Source organism: Tachysurus vachellii, chromosome 6, assembly GCF_030014155.1.
Source record: "Tachysurus vachellii isolate PV-2020 chromosome 6, HZAU_Pvac_v1, whole genome shotgun sequence".
In the NCBI taxonomy this organism is placed as follows: Eukaryota; Metazoa; Chordata; class Actinopteri; order Siluriformes; family Bagridae; genus Tachysurus; species Tachysurus vachellii.
In genome coordinates this window covers 12,074,378-12,092,866 of record NC_083465.1, presented here as the reverse complement: position 1 = coordinate 12,092,866, position 18,489 = coordinate 12,074,378, and the positions used below count along the sequence as shown (strand labels likewise).

Genomic DNA, 18,489 nt, shown 5'->3' with positions numbered 1-18,489 from the left:
TTCTGTTCATTCAGCGGCCATCTTGGTAACGCTCACAGGCACTTGTTATAATATCTTATTCTTATTAGTCATATCTACATGAATGGGGTACCCGTGTATGAAAAACACACATGATCTTTCAAACATGGATTTGAAATGGCTGTTAAAATCTTACATAAATGGTGTAAATATTCAAAAAGGTTCAAGTCTCACAGTAATATTCTGAATTTGATTTGAGTGTCTTTTCACACTCAGCTGTCAGGGCATGCATGTTGTATTCCCTCGCTGAAAACTGGACACATGACATAATGGTTTTTTACTCATACTATCTCTAAGTATCTAAAAACAATTCAGATTTAGTTGTATGTTTTCAAGAGCTACGTCAGTTAAAGAATATGTACATGTGCGCAAGAAGGTTGCTTTGGCAAGTGATCATTAAACTGAGGAGTTTACTACCGTGTGCTGTTTCAGCACCAAACTGTCAGGTGTTAAATGTTATTTCTGCACAAAATCTATAATTTATTCTAAACTGAAAAACTGACTAAAACTTAGCCAGCTCTCACTGGTCATCCCTGACAAAATGGAAAGCAGTCAGCAGTCATCTGTTGATACACCTTATTAAACTCAACATAAGAACCGATTCATACCTTTATATCTACACAAGACATTCTGTGCAAGAGAGACCACTTATTCTACTGATTATTGATCTGTTGTTCATTGACTGTGCTCTGGATATGCTGTATGTTTTTTTTTGGAAAAAAGTCCCTTGACTGCATCCTGAGCCTGGTGTTCTGAGAAACATGAGAGAGAAACACAGGTTAACCACAGAGCAAACTGATGCAAGAAAAAAATCTAAAGCACTGAGATTGTGTTTGTTTTGTTTTTTTTTTCCTTACATTCCCCAAACCAGAAAACGCTATCCTCGCCTTTGGCAACGATACTGACTCCAAATCTGCAGCTAACCAGCCAGGGTCAGCTAGTCCAAGGACCAACACTCCCAATCAACACCTAGCTACCAGTACCATAACCACCACCATCATCTCAATTAACGCGGAGAGCCAGCAGAATATATTTCATCCACAAATACCCACCCAGGTAAACAAATCCTCTGTCACACGGAGATCCTGTGTGCTGTAGTTTCTGTCTGTGTATATGTATGTGAGTGTATGGTTGAGGTTTATGTAGGTCAGTTCCTGCTGCGCAAGTTACTCTACTGTTGTAAGATACGTGACCAGAGGGTAAAACAGTGGGCGTGATGATAAATGAAAGGAGGTAGACAAAGCAACTGAAAGAAGAAACAAGAGAAGACAAGGCAGACAGAACAGACAGAATATCAGTACAAACAGAAATGACATGAACAGACATGCAAACTTGTATGCATCATGGAGCTAAATGCCCTTCTCCCTCTGTGCATCTCTGTCCCCTTTTCTTTCAGATGAATGAGAGAGACAGACTTCTGAGTGACTCTACCCTTCCATTACCTGATCTGTACGACAGCAGCCCTGGATGCACTGACCTGGCCATGACAGCTTTCCTCCCCACCATCCTGTTGCTGGCTTTTCATTTCTAGAATCAAGCCAGCCAATCACAGCTCAGCAGCATGGAGTTGGGTAGAGACAGTGTGTGATGGCTTTTCATCAAACCCCTCTGGTGAGAAAATAGACAAATGAATATAAGAGCACAAAAAGAGAGAACTAGCCAAAAAAAGACTACAACCCAAGTTTCCAGCCCACAATGTGAAGTAGTGGTTTATTTTCTGAGCACAGTTCTATGACTGATACCTGAGACTGAACTGCAGTGAAGAGTGTGTATATGTGTTATGTATGTGTGTATATCTATGTATAAAACTTTCTATGAAGGCCTGTGTTTAAAAAAACAACAACAAAAAAAACAAAAAAATGAAATAACTTTGTGGCTTATCATGTAGTCCTTAATCATTATTATTTCAATACCTATTTTTTTAGATACAGTGATTTTGGTACATCAGTATTGATGAATCGGGTCAGTTCTGCAGCATGCATGAGGGACAACGCATAGTGATCAGTGTCATTCAGGAGCTGTAATCATTCACATGTATGTTTATGGTGATGATGACTCTTCACAGAAAGATCGCAGGGATGTTTAAATAATATGATGTGCTTTATTTTTGTAATGTGTTGAAAATGTTCATATATCATTAGTGATATCCTCTTGTTACAGTCATGATTTTTGTCTTCGGTGATGTCTGCAAACACACCATTGCTTTAACCTCAGACTTAATGAACTGCCATGTATTTGATCTATTAAGCGAATTATGAGTGGAAAATCACTTTTTGTTTTTCATCGAATGCTCTGTAGCCCACACATCCTGGGATACAACACAAAAGTTTACACTGAACTGCTAGTTTAGTTTATAAACCCGTTTCCCACCTTCACACAAAAGAAACCTTCTGCTAAGCTATATGTCATGTTCCAGGTGACCAAACAGCAACACTTACTGTTCAGTTAAACACTGAATATATTAAATGCGAGACCAAGGTGGCTACTGCAGCATGATTGGTGTTGCTAGACGTGATAGATACACATCTCACAAATGGATTTAGTCCTGGGTTTGTTACACTGGTTTATCGAGAATTGTGTGAAATGCAAAACAACTATGAGTGATTAGATCTACCCAGTGTGTTCATCCACGGGATCTCTTGGGAGATTTCTTTCAAGCAAACAGACAAGCCACAGCCACAAATCAACCCCGTTGTGTGAGCTCACAATCCTCCACTTACCAGCTACAACTGTCAAAGACCAGCAGCAAAGGCAAAGATGGCACATCACGAGTCAAAATTGGAACTCTGAGGACAGGAATTTTTCTTCTTGTCAAATGAAGCCAGGTAATTTTCGCATCATGATGCACTGTCGGAGGATCAGATTGAGGATAACATGATTCCACAGATACTTTCAGTCTGATCATATAACACAGCTCATGTTGTTGCTGAACGGCTCCAGGAAAACGAGAGCAAATTTTTATTGCTTCAGTGGCCTACACAATCCCCAGTCCTCAACAGCAAGACTGAGGCGCCACACGCTACTAGGTACTTAATGATCAGGCAACACAGTGGCATTGAGAATGCCTTTTAAACATGGTTGTTTTTAAAGAAGGTCCACAAGAATTAGTCACACAAATAATTTCTATTAGATGACAGCATCACTTTCTCTCAGCTTATGGATGTCATTATCCACTTTCACACACTGGCAAAACACAAGCACTTAAAACACTTACAGTTGGCTGCATGGACTCCGGAAGTCAGTGCCTGTGGATGTGGAAATCTAAAGACATCAGCAGTCAATGTAAAATGAAGCACAGCTCAACAAAGTGAAAGCTATTGTGTATTTGATATGCAGGAGCCGTATTTCTTTTAATTTTTTGCTTACTGCAAAATTTATTGACCAATCATCTTTTTGGGACACAAAAAAGGACATGGTGTTGGCAAGTGGCAGGGTTTGTTTAATATAATTGTAATTTCTTGAAAAATAAAGCTGCCATATGAAGATGTACAAACTGCATCAAGCGTGTTTTCAAAGTTACATTTTAGACTTCAGCATACAATGTGAGAATGATGAAAAAAGAATAGAGGAAAAAGAGGTAACACCCATTTTCTTGTTCTTGTTGTTGTTGCTGGAGTCTAACCTTTGCATAGCCGCCTGTCTGTAGCTGGGCTGAATATGTCTCCAGGCTATGGGTCAGCAAACACTGCTGTACTTTAGCTCTGGCCAACAACAAACAACAGCTTAACAGTCAAATAAAAAAACACTATTGCATCTATTCCCTTAATGCATATTTTCTGAAATTGTTTAAATGTAGTCCTTTCTGTCTTATGTGGCCTGCATGTCCATATTCCAAACCCTCAGCAGTCGATAGCTACCTTCTGAATGCAAGGCAGGAAACATGACTATCTTTGGAGGAAGCAGGATGGAGCATCATTTGCACAATTTGAAGATTAAAGCTACTGCTCTCCATTAGCAGGATAAGACTAAGATGTAATTTTGTCCATATTTCAAGGCAGCATTTCATATATACTTTTGGATGAAGGTGGGTCCATAATTCTGTCCAGACTGTGTAGCTCCATGCAAAATTTGAAGGAAAAAAAAAAAATAAAAAAAAATATCAGACACAGCAGCGTCTCTGAATGAAGAAAGAAAAGCCGTCAGCTAGACTCCCACCTTTATATCTGAAACCGGCAGCAAGTGTGAAATTTAAAACAACTTCTTGTCCCAAGGTCAAACAAAAATACTGTCAATGAAGCAAGAAATGTAATCATTAACAATAACAGCCCTACTTTTTGAATTTCCAGTCCCTGAATAGCAAGACACCAATCAGAAATCTTTAGATATATCAGCCATGATTACATTTAGAAACCTGCCAAAATAAAAAAAATCATTAGGTAGCTATATTAAATAAAGCATAATGAGATTTCTTTTAAACTTGGAAGCATGGTGTCACCTCAAACAATGTAACAGTACAGCTGTTGAAAATTCTGACCGATTATATTATTCACTTGAACGTCGGTTTTCCATATTAACAGTAATATCACTCTGCTAGCTGCCAACTTGCTGCCAATGCTTTACAATACAGTTTCATAATTTTTGTGTAAGTACTCACACAACATATCAGTAATTAATCTTTTACCATTTTACTAACCACTATAATAAATTACTTGTTGAGTAAAGTGTAACGATAAAAAGTTATTAATATTGAATTTCTATGCAGCCTGAAGTGATTTTGGACCACTGTATGGTACCCAATTAAGATGTCTGTTCATCTTTAAGACTGTCTACTGTGTTGCCAAAACTGTAACAACTTGTTACCCAATTAAATGGTAAAAGGTAAAGGATTGATTATATCATTTTACAGTAATGAATGCTTCTGTAATGACAGAGTAAGGGTACTGATACATATAAATAACACAGATGTTTAACTCTTTATGGCTATTACGGTTTAACTAATAAGAAATAACCATGCAGACCAAACCATAGTGAGTTACTGTAAAATAATAAAATCAGTGCTTTTACCTTTACTATTAAATCACTAGCAACTAATATCCAGAATCAGAAAAGAAGTTGTTAAAGTTTTCTTAGCATAGTAGTGATGGACAGACAATCTTAAATAGATACCATACAGTGGTTCAAAGTCAATAACAAGACTTTCTGGTTTTGTCTGCATGGACATTTAATATTAGTAAGTCACACAGATGGTTTATTATAGTGATTAGTATTTTTATATTACATTTCTGCCACTGGGCAGATGCCCTTATCCACATGGCGTATCTCATTTTGTGTTGCTGAGGGTTAAAAGCCTTGCTCAAGGGCCCAGCAGTGGCAGCTTAGTGGACCTAGGGTTCAAACTTACAACCTTCTGAGCTGTTGTCCAACACCTTAACCACTGATCTACACATTTGTGTGTAGTGCTACAGTGATGACACTCAATTACATTCTGCCAAGTTATTTAGACATTAATTAAGGAACCATATTGCAAAAGTCTAAACACTGAAATAAAGTGCATCAGTAAGCTGTGATTTAAGAATTCAAGAATCAAAAGATTATTTCTATTACTTTTTTTAGTTAGGTACTATACTTTAGATTTGCACTTCCTATGTAACTTCCTATAACAAAAGGTGTGGGATTTTAAATCTGGGACAGTTTTGTTACTAAAGGCCATTAAAATCGAACTTCAGGAGAAGTTTTAGATACTTGGGGGGGAAAAGTTTGAATAAATATGCATAGTAGCTTCCTAGTTGAAGTTGTTAAACTTTGCTGAAGTTGTCAACAACTTTGAAGTTGTTGAACATTGTTAAACTTAAAAATCTGTCAGTGCCTGAAAACTAGCTGCCAGTAGTCTGGATTTCATTAACATGGCTAATCCTAGAAGAACAAGTGTAGTGAGTAAATATTCCATGCACATGGGGTTTTGGAATAATTCAAATGTTGCCTATTAGTACATTTGCTGGTTGAGTAATAAGGAAGCTGCTTATAGACTAGAACACTATGTTCATCTTCAATCCCAAAATAGTCCAGTATTTAGTCAGTTACACAGGAGTTTAGGTAGATTTTTTTGGACCAACCATTCACATTAAATAAAATAAAAAACTGCCTGTGTGTAGAACATGCCTTAGAGTTTGCCAAAATGTTCTAAAAGTAAAAATTTCTTGTACACAAACTTGGTTACTTGGGAATAGAAAAGGCTTCTTTCTATTTCCTGCTGTCAACTGCAATACAATGTAACATGAAAGCAGAAGACAACTGAACAGAAAACGAATAAAAAAGAAAACCTAATCTGATGATATACGGTATGAATGAGAATACAGCAAGCATTGAAATAAACATCTAATAAGTGTCAGCTAGTTGTGATATTTTACAACATGAATAGTCTTTGATGTAATTAACACATCAATCATCACATTAATTTAACAATACAATTTCCATCCTCATTATGCAGCAGCAAAATAGGACTTTTATACAGAACATCGAATTAGAAAAATTTTGCACAATGAATTAGAAGTTGAGAAGAATGTATGATGTTTAGGCATGAGATAAAAATGCTGTGTCTACTGGAGAGAGTTACAGCAAGTGATGGACTGGCTGTGAAATGTTATATAGTGCATGGCGTCACAAAATCAAACCATTTGTGTGAATTAACTGGTATGTACACGATTATATTTTAATGTGCTATTGTTATTTGGTTAATTTCATTTTTAATTAAAGTATAAGCTGTCCAAGAACTCATCTGCTATGGTTGTTGTTCATAACATTAGTTTATATTATTAATATGCAACCATCAGGATGTCTCTTTTTCATGGATTTCACAGAGACAATGCAATTAATTAATTTCAGCATTATGGTTACAATGAATTGTTGTAAAGCGCTAAACTGATAGTGCTCCTTATTACTTCTCAAAGAAAATCAACGTAAGCTCAAGATCACATACACAACCACTGAAACCCCATTTCACGTGTGATGGCCGCTGCACTACTGCCTGAATAGTGTCTAAGTCTGTAGTTACATGAGAGGTCTGAATACTGATGTGTACAATTTTCTCACTATGCTCTCAACTCTCATTTACCTGCTGAGAACATTTCAGAAAATCATACCAACAACTACAATATATCATTAAACACACACCACACACACTATCTCTGCCAAATTCAGATAGATTTAAATTGTGCTACATTTTTGTCCAATTATGTTGCTGCAGAGCTTGCAAACCTGGATGAACAGAGACATGTGCATTTGTCTGACAGCTTCCTCTCTAAATCACACCTTTACAGCGCTGAATCTAATTGGAGCCAACTCTTCTAGAGAGGAGGCACGTTGAAGAGAATGGCAGGAAGCCCAACAAACTGCTAATGAGACACACAAAATAAGCTGCATTTCTTTCAGGAATTTAGAGCAACATTGACACAAATGCCTGCAGAGGTCATGGGTAATTTGTCATAATACGGCAGAATTACTACGAGAGTTGTTATGACAATCCCCGAACCCCAGGTGTTGATGGCAGGTAGCGTTAACACACAGCGTGACTTAGAAGTGTGAAGTGATGTCATATTCAGTTACTGCGAGCATAAATATTTCAAAGAAGGCTGTAAAATAGTAAGTCTTTACATTGAGGTTTCATAAACCAAAAGGTTCAGCATTAATAAAACATGTCCTCAAAATAAGAAAATTAACACATTCATTTTAGGTATGTTAAAATGTTAACATAACCCCTGACTAATCTAATATAATAATATAATAAATAAATAAATAAATAAATAAATAAATAAATAAATAAATAAATAACGAGAGAGAGAGAGAGAGAGAGAGAGAGAGAGAGAGAGAGAGAGAGAAAGAGAACCTGCCTTATAACAGTCCAAGCTGGTGGAGGTGGTATAATGGTGTGGGAGAGGTTTTTGGCACAATTTGAACTGTTAATAGCAATCAACCTTCGCTCGAATGCCACAAACTATTTCCTTCATAGCCACAATTTACCATCTTTTAATGGTCACTTCCAGCATGTCACAAAGCAAAAACAGTCTCAAACTGGTTTCAGGAATATGACAATGAGTTCATTGTTCTTCGGTAGTCTGCCCAATTATTAGACCTGAATCCAGGGATGTGGTTGTGCAGGAGATTAATATCATGCAATTCAGTTTTGAGAGAAGTGATAGTATTATTAATAATATTCTAATAATACAAATACTAATACTAATATTAGGTAAATTATCTGAATGATGTTTTTCAAGTGCAGGAAATATTTAATGATGGTGTTTTGGAGTGATTGCAAAAGTGCAGATGTGGGAAAGATCTTGGTGATCTCTTTCATTCTGGAAACCTAGTGCTGTGACACAGAAGCCTCTCTGTTCAGAGGTTAAACTAGGAATAATGAGAAGTGTCTGAGATTGAAACTTATCCAATAAATACTTTTCTCCTGAATTAGCATAGCACTCAAGGTAAGATCACACCATCACCCACATTTCACACCATCACCCACACAAGTCATGGTGCACAGTTCATGTAGATTTCCTGAGGTAAAACTCCAATGTATTTGTAGCTCCTTCATGTCTCATATACAATCTTAGAATCATTTTTTTAAACAATTAATAGCTCTAAATGTCTATCAGTGCTTTTTGAAATTTTGAAGCTGAGTAAAGAGGGAAAAATCAATCAGAGCCATTGCACAAGCATTGCCAATACAACAATGTCGTAAACAATTTGAAAGAAACCACCGATGTACTAACAACCAAACATCCAACAATTGGGCCAGGGAAAACTACAGCAGCTGATGACAGAATCATCATGAGAGCTGTGATGAAAACCCCCCAAAACACCAGTCAGTCACATCACCAACAACCTTCACAGGGCAGAGGTGAAGGCATCACAATCCTCCTTTTGAAGAAGATGCAAACCACTCATCAGAAGTAAGGATCAGAAGTCCAGACTGGAATTTACAAAGAAATACAGAGATTAGCCATAAAAGATACGGAAACAAGATTAACCTCTACCAAAGTGATGAAAAACAACAAAAGCATGGATAAAGCAAGGACCTGCTCACGATCCAAAACATACAAACTCAACAGTCAAGCACTCTGGAGGTAGTGTCATGGCTTGGGCTTGCATGAATATTTCTGGAACAGTGTCACTAATCTTCATTGATGATGTAACTGATGATAGCAGCAGCAAAATGAATTCAGAAGTCTACAGAAACATTTTGTCTTCTGATTTACAGAGTAATGCATCCAATTTAAATCGGGATTTCATCAATCAACAAGATAATGACCCAAAACACAGACAACACAGTAAAGGACTTCATCAGTTAAGGACTTCAAAAAGTGAAAGGGCCAAGTCAATCAATAGAACTTATCTCAGTTAAGAATCTTCCTGAAGAAAATGAGACAGAAGGGGAAAACACCCCAAAACAAACAAGTAATTCACAGTTCAAGTCAGAAAAAGCATCATAAAAGAAGAATGCAACAGTTTTATTAACCTTTATTAGATTCCCTGTGGCCTGTATGTAACTAGGAAACAGCTTTTAACAAGTTTATTCACTTATTCATGTCTAATCAATATACAGTATCTAGTCCATCAGAATGAAAGGAAACTGCAATTTGAACAACTGGTTGATTTTTTAGTTTAAACATCTTTCAACAGGTTCTATTTTTTACTGTGGTTAATAGTTTTCTACATTACCCACAGTGCCGTTTGATTACCTATTCATACTAGGTTGACTGGGAATGCAGAACATTAACACCATTAATGGTGGTGTTGTAGAGTGATTTTTAAAATGCAGATGTGGAGAACCTACTGCTACAATTACTAATAATATATGGACTGCTGAGGGACTGCAATAGATTGAAAAGGACCCTATGGTGAAGTATTTGAAAGAGCAATTATTTGAAAGTGCAGGAAATATTTAATGATGGTGTTTTGGAGTGATTGCAAAAGTGCAGATGTGGGAAAGATCTTGGTGATCTCTTTCATTCTGGAAATCTAGTGCTGTGACACAGAAGCCTCTCTGTTCAGAGGTTAAACTAGGAATACTGAGAAGTGTCTGAGATTGAAACTTATCCACAATAAATACTTTTCTCATTGATTAGCATAGTGATGTAAGATAGTTTTCATCATCCACACAAGTCATGGTGCACAGTTCATGTAGATTTCCTGAGGTAAAACTCCAGTGTTTTTGTAGCTCTCTTTTGGTGGCTAATCAGCTGAATGTTTAAGCTCAGTGTATAATCCATAGAGTAATACTGACACAAAGGGACGTTTCTTAAAACAGGCTCCAGATACTTTTCTACCTGGAAGGAAATAACAGTAGTGTTTCCACTTCTTTTGATGATTTTATACATACATATACACATATATACATTTTATATATATATATATATATATATATATATATATATATATATATATATATATATATTTGTAAATATTGTATTATATCTTTTCATGTGACAACACTGAAGAAATGACACTGTGCTACAATGTAAAGTAGTGAGTTTACAGATTGTGAAAATCTGCTGTCCCTTCAAAATAACAACATACAGCCATTAATGTCTAAACCGCTTGAAAATGTCCAAATTGGGCCCAAAGTGTCAATATTTTGTGTGGCCACCATTATTTACCAGCACTGCCATCACAGGTTGACTTTTCCACTCCTCCATGACGACATCACGGAGCTGGTGAGTGTTAGAGACCTTGCGCTCCTCCACCTTCCGTTTGAGGATGCCCCACAGCTCAATAAGGTTTAGGTTTGGAGACATGCTTGGCCATTCCACCACCTTCACCCTCAGCTTCTATAGCAAGACAGTGGTCATCTTGGAGGTGTGTTTGGGGTCGTTATCATGTTGGAATACTGCCCTGTGGCCCAGTCTCCAAAGGGAGAGGATCTTGCTTTGCTTCAGTATGCCACAGTAAATGTTGGCATTCATGGTTAACTCAATGAACTGTAGCTCCCCAGTGCCGGCAGCACTCATGTAGCCCCAGACCGTGACACTCCCACCACCATGCTTGACTCTAGACACACTTGTCTTTGTACTCCTCACCTGGTTGCTGCCACACACGCTTGACACCATCTGAACAAATAATTTATCCTGATCATCAGACCACAGGACATGGTTCCAGTAATCCATGTCCGTAGTCTGGTTGTCTTCTTGTTTGCGTGCTTTCTTGTGCATCATCTTTAGAAGAGGCTTCCTTCTGGGATGACAGCAATGCAGACCAATTTGAAGCAGCGTGCGGTGTATGGTCTGAGCACTGACAGGCTGACCCCCCCACCCCTTCAACCTCTGCAGCAATGCTGGCAGCATTTATACCTCTATTTCCCCAAACACAACCACTGGATATGATGCTGACTATGTGCACTTGGCGAGCGACCATTGCGAGGCCTGTTCTGAGTGAAACCTGTCCTGTTAAACCGCTAAATGGTTTTGGCCACCGTGCTACAGCTCAGTTTCAGGGTTTTGGCAATCCTCGTATAGCCTACACCATCTTTATGTAGAGCAACCATTCTTTTTTCAGATCCCAGAGAGTTCTTTGCTATGAGGTGCCATGTTGAACTTACAGGGACCATTATGAGAGCGTGAGAGTGAAATTTAACACACCTGAGACATTGTAACACTAACGAGCCATACAACACAGAGGAGAGAAAATGGCTAATTGGGCCCAATTTGGACATTTTCACTTAGGGGTGTACTCACTTTGGTGGCCAGCGGTTTAGACATTAATGGCTGTAAAAGATATAAACTATTTACAAAAATGTGAGGGGTGTACTCACTTCTGTGAGATACTGTATATAAACCACCACTATATATAATATTTAGTGAGTGAAAAAGATGTGATGCAGCAAAAACTTTATTCATTTACTCTGCCCAATCTTTCATCTCCTCATCTGTATACTCTACTCAAACAGACCAGGCACCAAAGTGCCATCATTTTATTCATCTCACAGCTGTCTCTATTCCTTCGATGTCGCATCTCTCATTAACATGGCATTAAATGTCACTGCAAGAATGTGAGGGGGGAAAAAACTAGGACTAGGAATTTTTTTTCTATTAGAAATAGAAGAATAGCCTTTATGATTTTGTGCAAGCAATGACCCCCTGTGACATCAGCAGGGCACCCGACTGCTAACTGCTCACAGGATAAGAGAATTAACAACAATAATCAACAAATCATACATTTTCAAATAAACATGATGAACTTTTCCTATCAGCTGTACAACAAATATACAATTATACTTGCATTTACAGCCTTTAGCAGACACCCTTATCAAGAGGGACATTTTATCTCATTTTTTATACAACTGAGCAATTGAGGGTTAAGAGCCTTGCTCAGGGGCCCAGCAGTGGCAGCTTGGTGGACGTAGGAATCAAACTCACAACCTTCTGATTGGTAGCCCAACATCTTAACCACTAAGCTACCACATCCCTTAGATTCCCCATTTAGAGCAGCAAAATAAAGTACTAGTGAACATAATGTCTAAAGAAATTGCATTAATTTCTCCATTTACAGTTTATAAACATTGCAGTACTCAGAGTAAGCTAACATGTTATAAAATCAGCATATTTATAGTAAAAAGGAGATCAGCAGGGAGATCAGTGAAAAAGGTTTACCATTAGCCTGTTCCTAGCTGTTCATTTAATTAGACGTTATATAATTAATATCAAGAAACTGTGGAATTAACACAGATGTATCATGTTTAATAGATTTAGTCTGAGTAATCAAGAAGACTCAGTTGAATTCAAAGAACGAGGTGAATATTCATCCTTTAATTTATACTTTTTTTTTTTAAATAAATGTGAAATAATTCTACATATTTTTTCCCTGTAGTCACTTCTAAAGGAGCAGAAATAAAATGCAGTTCTTTAAAGTGATGTTGCAATACAGCAAAGAGGAATAATCACTCGGAGTGAATACTTTATGGACCCACTGGCTGGTCTAAGTGCTAAGATCAAATTAAAGAGGCCAACTGCTATTTCTAAAAAGAGAACTAATTGGCTTTGCAGGCTTAGACGCTCTGGCTTCATGCCTAACTGTTTGGTCTTTCTCTTTAAGTCATTAAACCTGGTTGGCATTAAAAGTAAAAAAGTCAAGACTTTTAATTTCAGCATTTATTATAGACAAAAATTCTTTCTTTATGTACATTTATAATTACAAGTTCAGTTATAATTCCCATGATTTGTTCTACTGTTTTTTTTACACATCGTATTTGTGCTTAATTTAAGGTTTGTTCATGGTGACATTCACTATCTTACATACAAAAAGAAGCTGCGGTGAGTTCCCACGGTAAAAGCTGGGGTTACTCCACCTGCCAAGCAAGTCATTCAACAAAAATGGCATTCACATTAATGTTTGTCGTTATGTTACAAAAAAAGAGTGCATCTGCTGCTACATTATACACATTTAACTATAGATACTGATATCTACAGTACTTACTGTACAGAAAGCAGGTGGTGGGGTTGAGGCGTAGGACTGGGTAAAGATCTCTTTGAGGCCTGAAATAATCGGTTAATTGGCTTCCAATAAAAAAAAAAAAAAGCCTAGCTCCTTTCATGTCTGTGTTCTATGCTGTGTGTGTAAAAGTGAGTGTGAGAGCTCGTCATACCTAGTTTCTTACAACTTATTATATTCTGCCTGAAACTGCAGAAATGCGCGTCCATCTCACTTTCCATTGAGCGGCTATTGAACTGGACAGTCCTGTGCTCAATAGCTCCCAAGCTACTGGTACTTCTTCCTCATTCCGATGGATCTTAACATTTAATCCATCAACGTGAAAGACAGTTTCTCATCACAATCATAGCACTTCTCAGTTCTTTATGATTTAGCTGTGGAAGGTCTTGTTTGGTTGCAGCGGTCTGATCGACCATAATGTTTGTGAAAGGTCTGTGTCGCGTCAATCATGGCTCAGCCGTTGCAGGGGAATTGACAAGTAGGCAATCGGAGACACATAACACCAATCTTGGTTCCATTCTGCAGCCTTGTCGCAACTTGTTATATACAGTGCATGACAGTGGAATACACAGAGAAATAACTGAAATGACACTTGCATGGAACAAACAAGTGAGAAATAAATGGTTTCTGCACCTTAATTCATTAGGCTGTAATGAAGTACAAAAGACACAAAACACGTCCGCATCAGAACATACTGTAGCGGAAAAAAAAATGAGGTTAGTTGGAATTCCAATCTACATGAAAAAATAAACTTCTCCATAAACATGGATCTCAGCATGCTCGGGTCATGTAGAAAACTTTACCAGTGAAGAGGTCCACTAAAATGGAATAAACTGAGAATAGGACGTCTCACAACTCATTTAAAAATAATTGGACCAAATACACACAAACAAAATAGCTAATAAAAAGCTGTATGATTGCCACTGCTGTACATTTCTAATGTCATATTTGTTCATTCCTCATCTGCCATTTTGTCTACACTAAATCCTGCTCTTAAGCCCTAATATCAAAAACAAATAAAATAAATGAAATCACACACACGCACACATATTACAAATGTAACTGAAAGTACATTTTACCACCAAGTGTGTGTGTGGAAAACAAAAAGGTCTAAAACGGCATCTGGCATTTTGAAAAACTCTAAAAGCTGCTACTCAGATTTAATTCGTAGCCCTTTGCCTTTACTCTCTCTCAGCTCCCTCAGGTTCTGTTTGCCTTGGAAGCTAGAGCGGGTCTAAGAAATGGCATGGAGTCTCAAAGGAGATACATAATGTGGGGTTGAGTTGGCAAAAAAAGACAAAAACAGACAGAGAGAGGGGGGGGGGGATTGTGTGGGTCTAAAACACTGATAAAATGCTCCTGAGCAGGAAACAGAGCAATGATCTGAGTCAGAGACCACTGACAGTGAAAAGATGAGAATAAATTGGCTGAATTTCATAAATAGAAAAATGGCATGATGTAGTTTTACTATGAAAATGACCCACTTCAATCTCAGACATGAAAACATGCATAAACACCTACGAAAACCCAGAACAGCTCAGAGATTCTACTGCATTCGGAGCCGTGATTTAAGGGACACAGACCCACAAGCTGCCTCATGAATGACCCCGTTAATGCTTGTTTGGCAAGTGTTTATGGGTAGGTGAATGTAGAACAGCTAGCTATTGGTGGTCTGACTGTATGTTGCCATGGAGACCATGGTGCAGCAGTGCAGGGGAACCTCCTCCTGAGCTTAAAAAGGGAATAAAACAAGTAACAACAGTAATAAGTTAAATCATCACATAGCAGATATGTATAAGAAGTCCTATCTGCAGTCAATTAGTTAGAGGTGAGAGACGGTCTCAGTCTCCCTCTCTCCCTGTCTGTGCAGCTCTCGCTCGTCTACTACGGCTTTCCTACTCTGTGGGTACATTTCGTTTGTTGGGAGTCTCAATTCTCCAATCAGACTGCATTCTTGCTCCACCTGTGAGTATGTCAACCTCCGCCATTTGGGTTGCATGTGTCCGTGGCTTAGTCCTGGCGGAGGTCAAAGCTCAGGAATCGGGGATGAAGGGTAAAGGTCAGATGCATGTAGCTGGCTGTGCTATTGGCTGCTGCTTACGGCTGCGCAGCCCTCCAGATTTCTCCTTATAGCACACACACAACTGCTGAGACACGTCCACCAGGGCACTCGCTACTGCCAGGCCTAAGACAGATGCAGAGGGAAAGAAAGATGTTTATCGGAACTATGTAGCAAGATCAGCATAAATGAGTTGCCTGTGTAAGAGTAAGAAACAGAATCTTTCCCCACCTGACTGTCCTGGAGTCGGGATGCCTCCGGGGCCTCTGGGTAATCTGATAAAGATGGACAGCACTGCGGCTTTATTCCCAAAACATGGTTCCAAAGCTATGGGCTTTGGCACTGCCTGCATACACAAATCAAGAATTCTAATTTAATAATTAATGACACTGATATGATTAAGTTGTAGCTACTGATACTACTGTCGTTCTCTCATGCACGCGCACAGTTTTTTTTATTACTATTCATATGAGGACCTTCCAAAGACAGTTATTAACTCAGCTCATAAGTGCTTGACTCCTGTCACTCACTACGATAGAACATGTCCACATACGCATACATAGGAGTGTAATACAAATATATTATTTGAATGGTTCCGATTATACCTCCTAAACAAATACAAGTACAGATTGGGCAGTAGGCAGAATGTTCTTTTCATTTTTTTGTGTTGTTTTAATGAAAGCCTGGCAGCCTCAGGGACTGGGATCTTGCCAGATGAAACAAAGAAAAAAAAGTTGCAAAAGAAGAAGGGTTTTAATTTTAATGTTGAACTTAACAGTTCTTGGTGAAGCTCATGGGGAGGGTTGCCAGCTTTCCGCAAAAATTCCCAGCCCACTTTCAATTCAAAAACACACACGAAAAGACTTGACACTAAACTAATATCAGAAAGATATTGGTTTCAAGATATTTCTTTTATGCTTTGATGGAAGACAAGTTAAAAGTGATGTGTGTTTCTGACTGGAAGAGTCAGACAATATTTATATATTTATATACTGAATATACTATATTTGAAGTATATAGTATTATATTGAAAAAAAAAGCAGGACTCTACATACAAAATTATTATTATTCATTTCAACACTGGTATAAAAGTGTAAGTGTGTGTTGTAAAAGTTTGAATGAAAAATGACTGCCAATACCCTGTTTCTCCCGGTATTTTCTAGGCAGCATAAACACCCTGAAATAGCTTTCTACAAGTTTAATTACTGTGGTCTCTTTAGTCAGTGGGTGGACATAATCTGGCCAGGACTAAAAGCACATGCCCTCTTCCTCACTTGGAAGTGGAAATCATAGCACAACTTTAGTCTTCCACTCAAACACATTCCAACACTCACTCGATTTAATCATATATTTTGCTCACAGTCCCCAAGGCTCATTACTCATTAGCTCATGCTCCATCTCTCTCTCCCTCTCACTCACTCACAAACACATACCCACACAATGCAAGGCCTCACAATCTTGCCTTCTGGTTTACCTTGCATCCTTTAAACCCATGTCTTATTGTGCTGTGGCTGTCTTTAGGAAATTTTATTAGTCTTTAAAGAAATGCATCCGGAAATTTGTGTGTGTATGAGAGAGAGCGAGAGAAAGAGAGAGAGCGAGAGAGAGAATGTGTGTGTGTGTGTGTGTGTGTGTGTGTGTGTGTTCTGTTTGGAATAGCTAGATTATCTAAGGCAACCAGACTGAGCCACCAAAACACATGCTTTGTTTAATTAACTCTTATAAATAAGGGTGTGGAAGATGGAGAAGGAGAGGAGAGGAGAGAGAGAGAGAGAGGGAGGGAGAGAGAAAGATAGGGAGAGAGTACAAGGGGGAAATAGTGTGAGGGGGGAGCGAGAGAGTGAGAGTGAGCGAGAATGAGAGGCGAGAGAGAGAGAGAGAGAGAGAGAGAGAGAGAGCTAGAATAGAGCTAGACGTACAGAGCAGGAGGTTAAAGATGTTAGGTGGGAAGCATCATGCTTTTTGATCCTTTAGGAATAGCCTAGAAAAACAACCAAGAAATGTTTCAGAGGAAGCCTGCAATCTTATTTCCTCCCTATGAATGTAAGGCTATACAACCAATCATGCAAAGGCAGCACTTAGAACATCTGTCATCCACAGGTTCTGGGACAAACAAGGTGTAACATATAATAATTTCCAGTATACTGAAGAGGATAAACTTCACTGTGGCTCTGCTATTTTCAGGACATAAAGCTGTCCTCCACTTTCTGACGATGCCCACTGGGTGATGGTAACGGCAGCTCGCTTGCACACCAGCCAGACAGTATCAGTCGCTGCATACTTATTTGCATTTCCTTTGTGATTTAATATCACATTTACGCGAGTGGTGTTTTTCCAAAATAATAGCAAGAAAAACATCTCGAGGAAACCTGGTGGAAAGAAAAGAAACGTGACAACTTGAGAGAAAAGTGCTATGATTTAGAAAAGTGCTATGAAACTCTTACATGAAATTATAAGAGACAATTTGGTAATTAGAAAACCTGCCAGACTGATGTCAAAATATTTTAAATGGCGTGTTTAGTCTTAAAAAGATATGCCGCACATCGCAGCAGGTATGCAAACAATTAGAAGATTTAGAAATGATCTGGTTTCAAAATAAACAAACAAATAATAGCTTAGAACTGAGATCCAGCACAGCTGTTTTCTGCAAAGTCGATCATCATTTTGGAAGCAAATTCTGGTCATTGTTCTTGTCTTAATGTGCCTAATGTGTGCTAACATACAAGATAACCTGAAAAAAAAAGTACATTCCTTGCACAGAACATCTGCTCTTCTTTCTCCAGAGCAGTTGGCTGAATTTCTTCCGTCAAATATTAAAAGAATCACCACAAAAGGTTTGAAACCCCTCTCTTTGCTGTTGATTTGTCATTCAGCAGTGCAAGTGGCTTTTTCATCGAGAAATCACAATGAGCTTTGCAATCCCTCCTACATGCTTGCACAAATGCATATCTTAAAGCTGTGTGCTTTTTAATTCTCCGGTGCATCCAGGTCAT

At 38.2% G+C, this 18,489-nt stretch overlaps 2 protein-coding genes across 3 annotated transcripts in view; one reads left to right on the top strand and one right to left on the bottom strand.

Annotated features, from left to right (window-relative positions):
• gfra4a (GDNF family receptor alpha 4a) overlaps positions 1-3,446 on the top strand; it is a 78,394-nt gene extending 74,948 nt beyond the window's left edge. The window contains exons 7-8 of the mRNA XM_060871357.1: positions 890-1,074; positions 1,415-3,446. Of these exons, the coding sequence (XP_060727340.1) occupies positions 890-1,074; positions 1,415-1,549 (320 nt within the window). The 3' untranslated portion in view covers positions 1,550-3,446. The remainder of the gene's footprint in view (positions 1-889; positions 1,075-1,414) is intronic.
• A 9,636-nt stretch (positions 3,447-13,082) lies between these two features.
• Positions 13,083-18,489, bottom strand: part of atrn (attractin) — a 52,826-nt gene continuing 47,419 nt past the window's right edge. For both annotated transcript variants that reach the window (XM_060872258.1, XM_060872259.1), the window contains exons 28-29: positions 15,728-15,842; positions 13,083-15,622 (exon numbers count right to left, since the gene is read on the bottom strand). In XM_060872258.1, the coding sequence (XP_060728241.1) occupies positions 15,498-15,622; positions 15,728-15,842 (240 nt within the window). In that variant the 3' untranslated portion in view covers positions 13,083-15,497. The remainder of the gene's footprint in view (positions 15,623-15,727; positions 15,843-18,489) is intronic.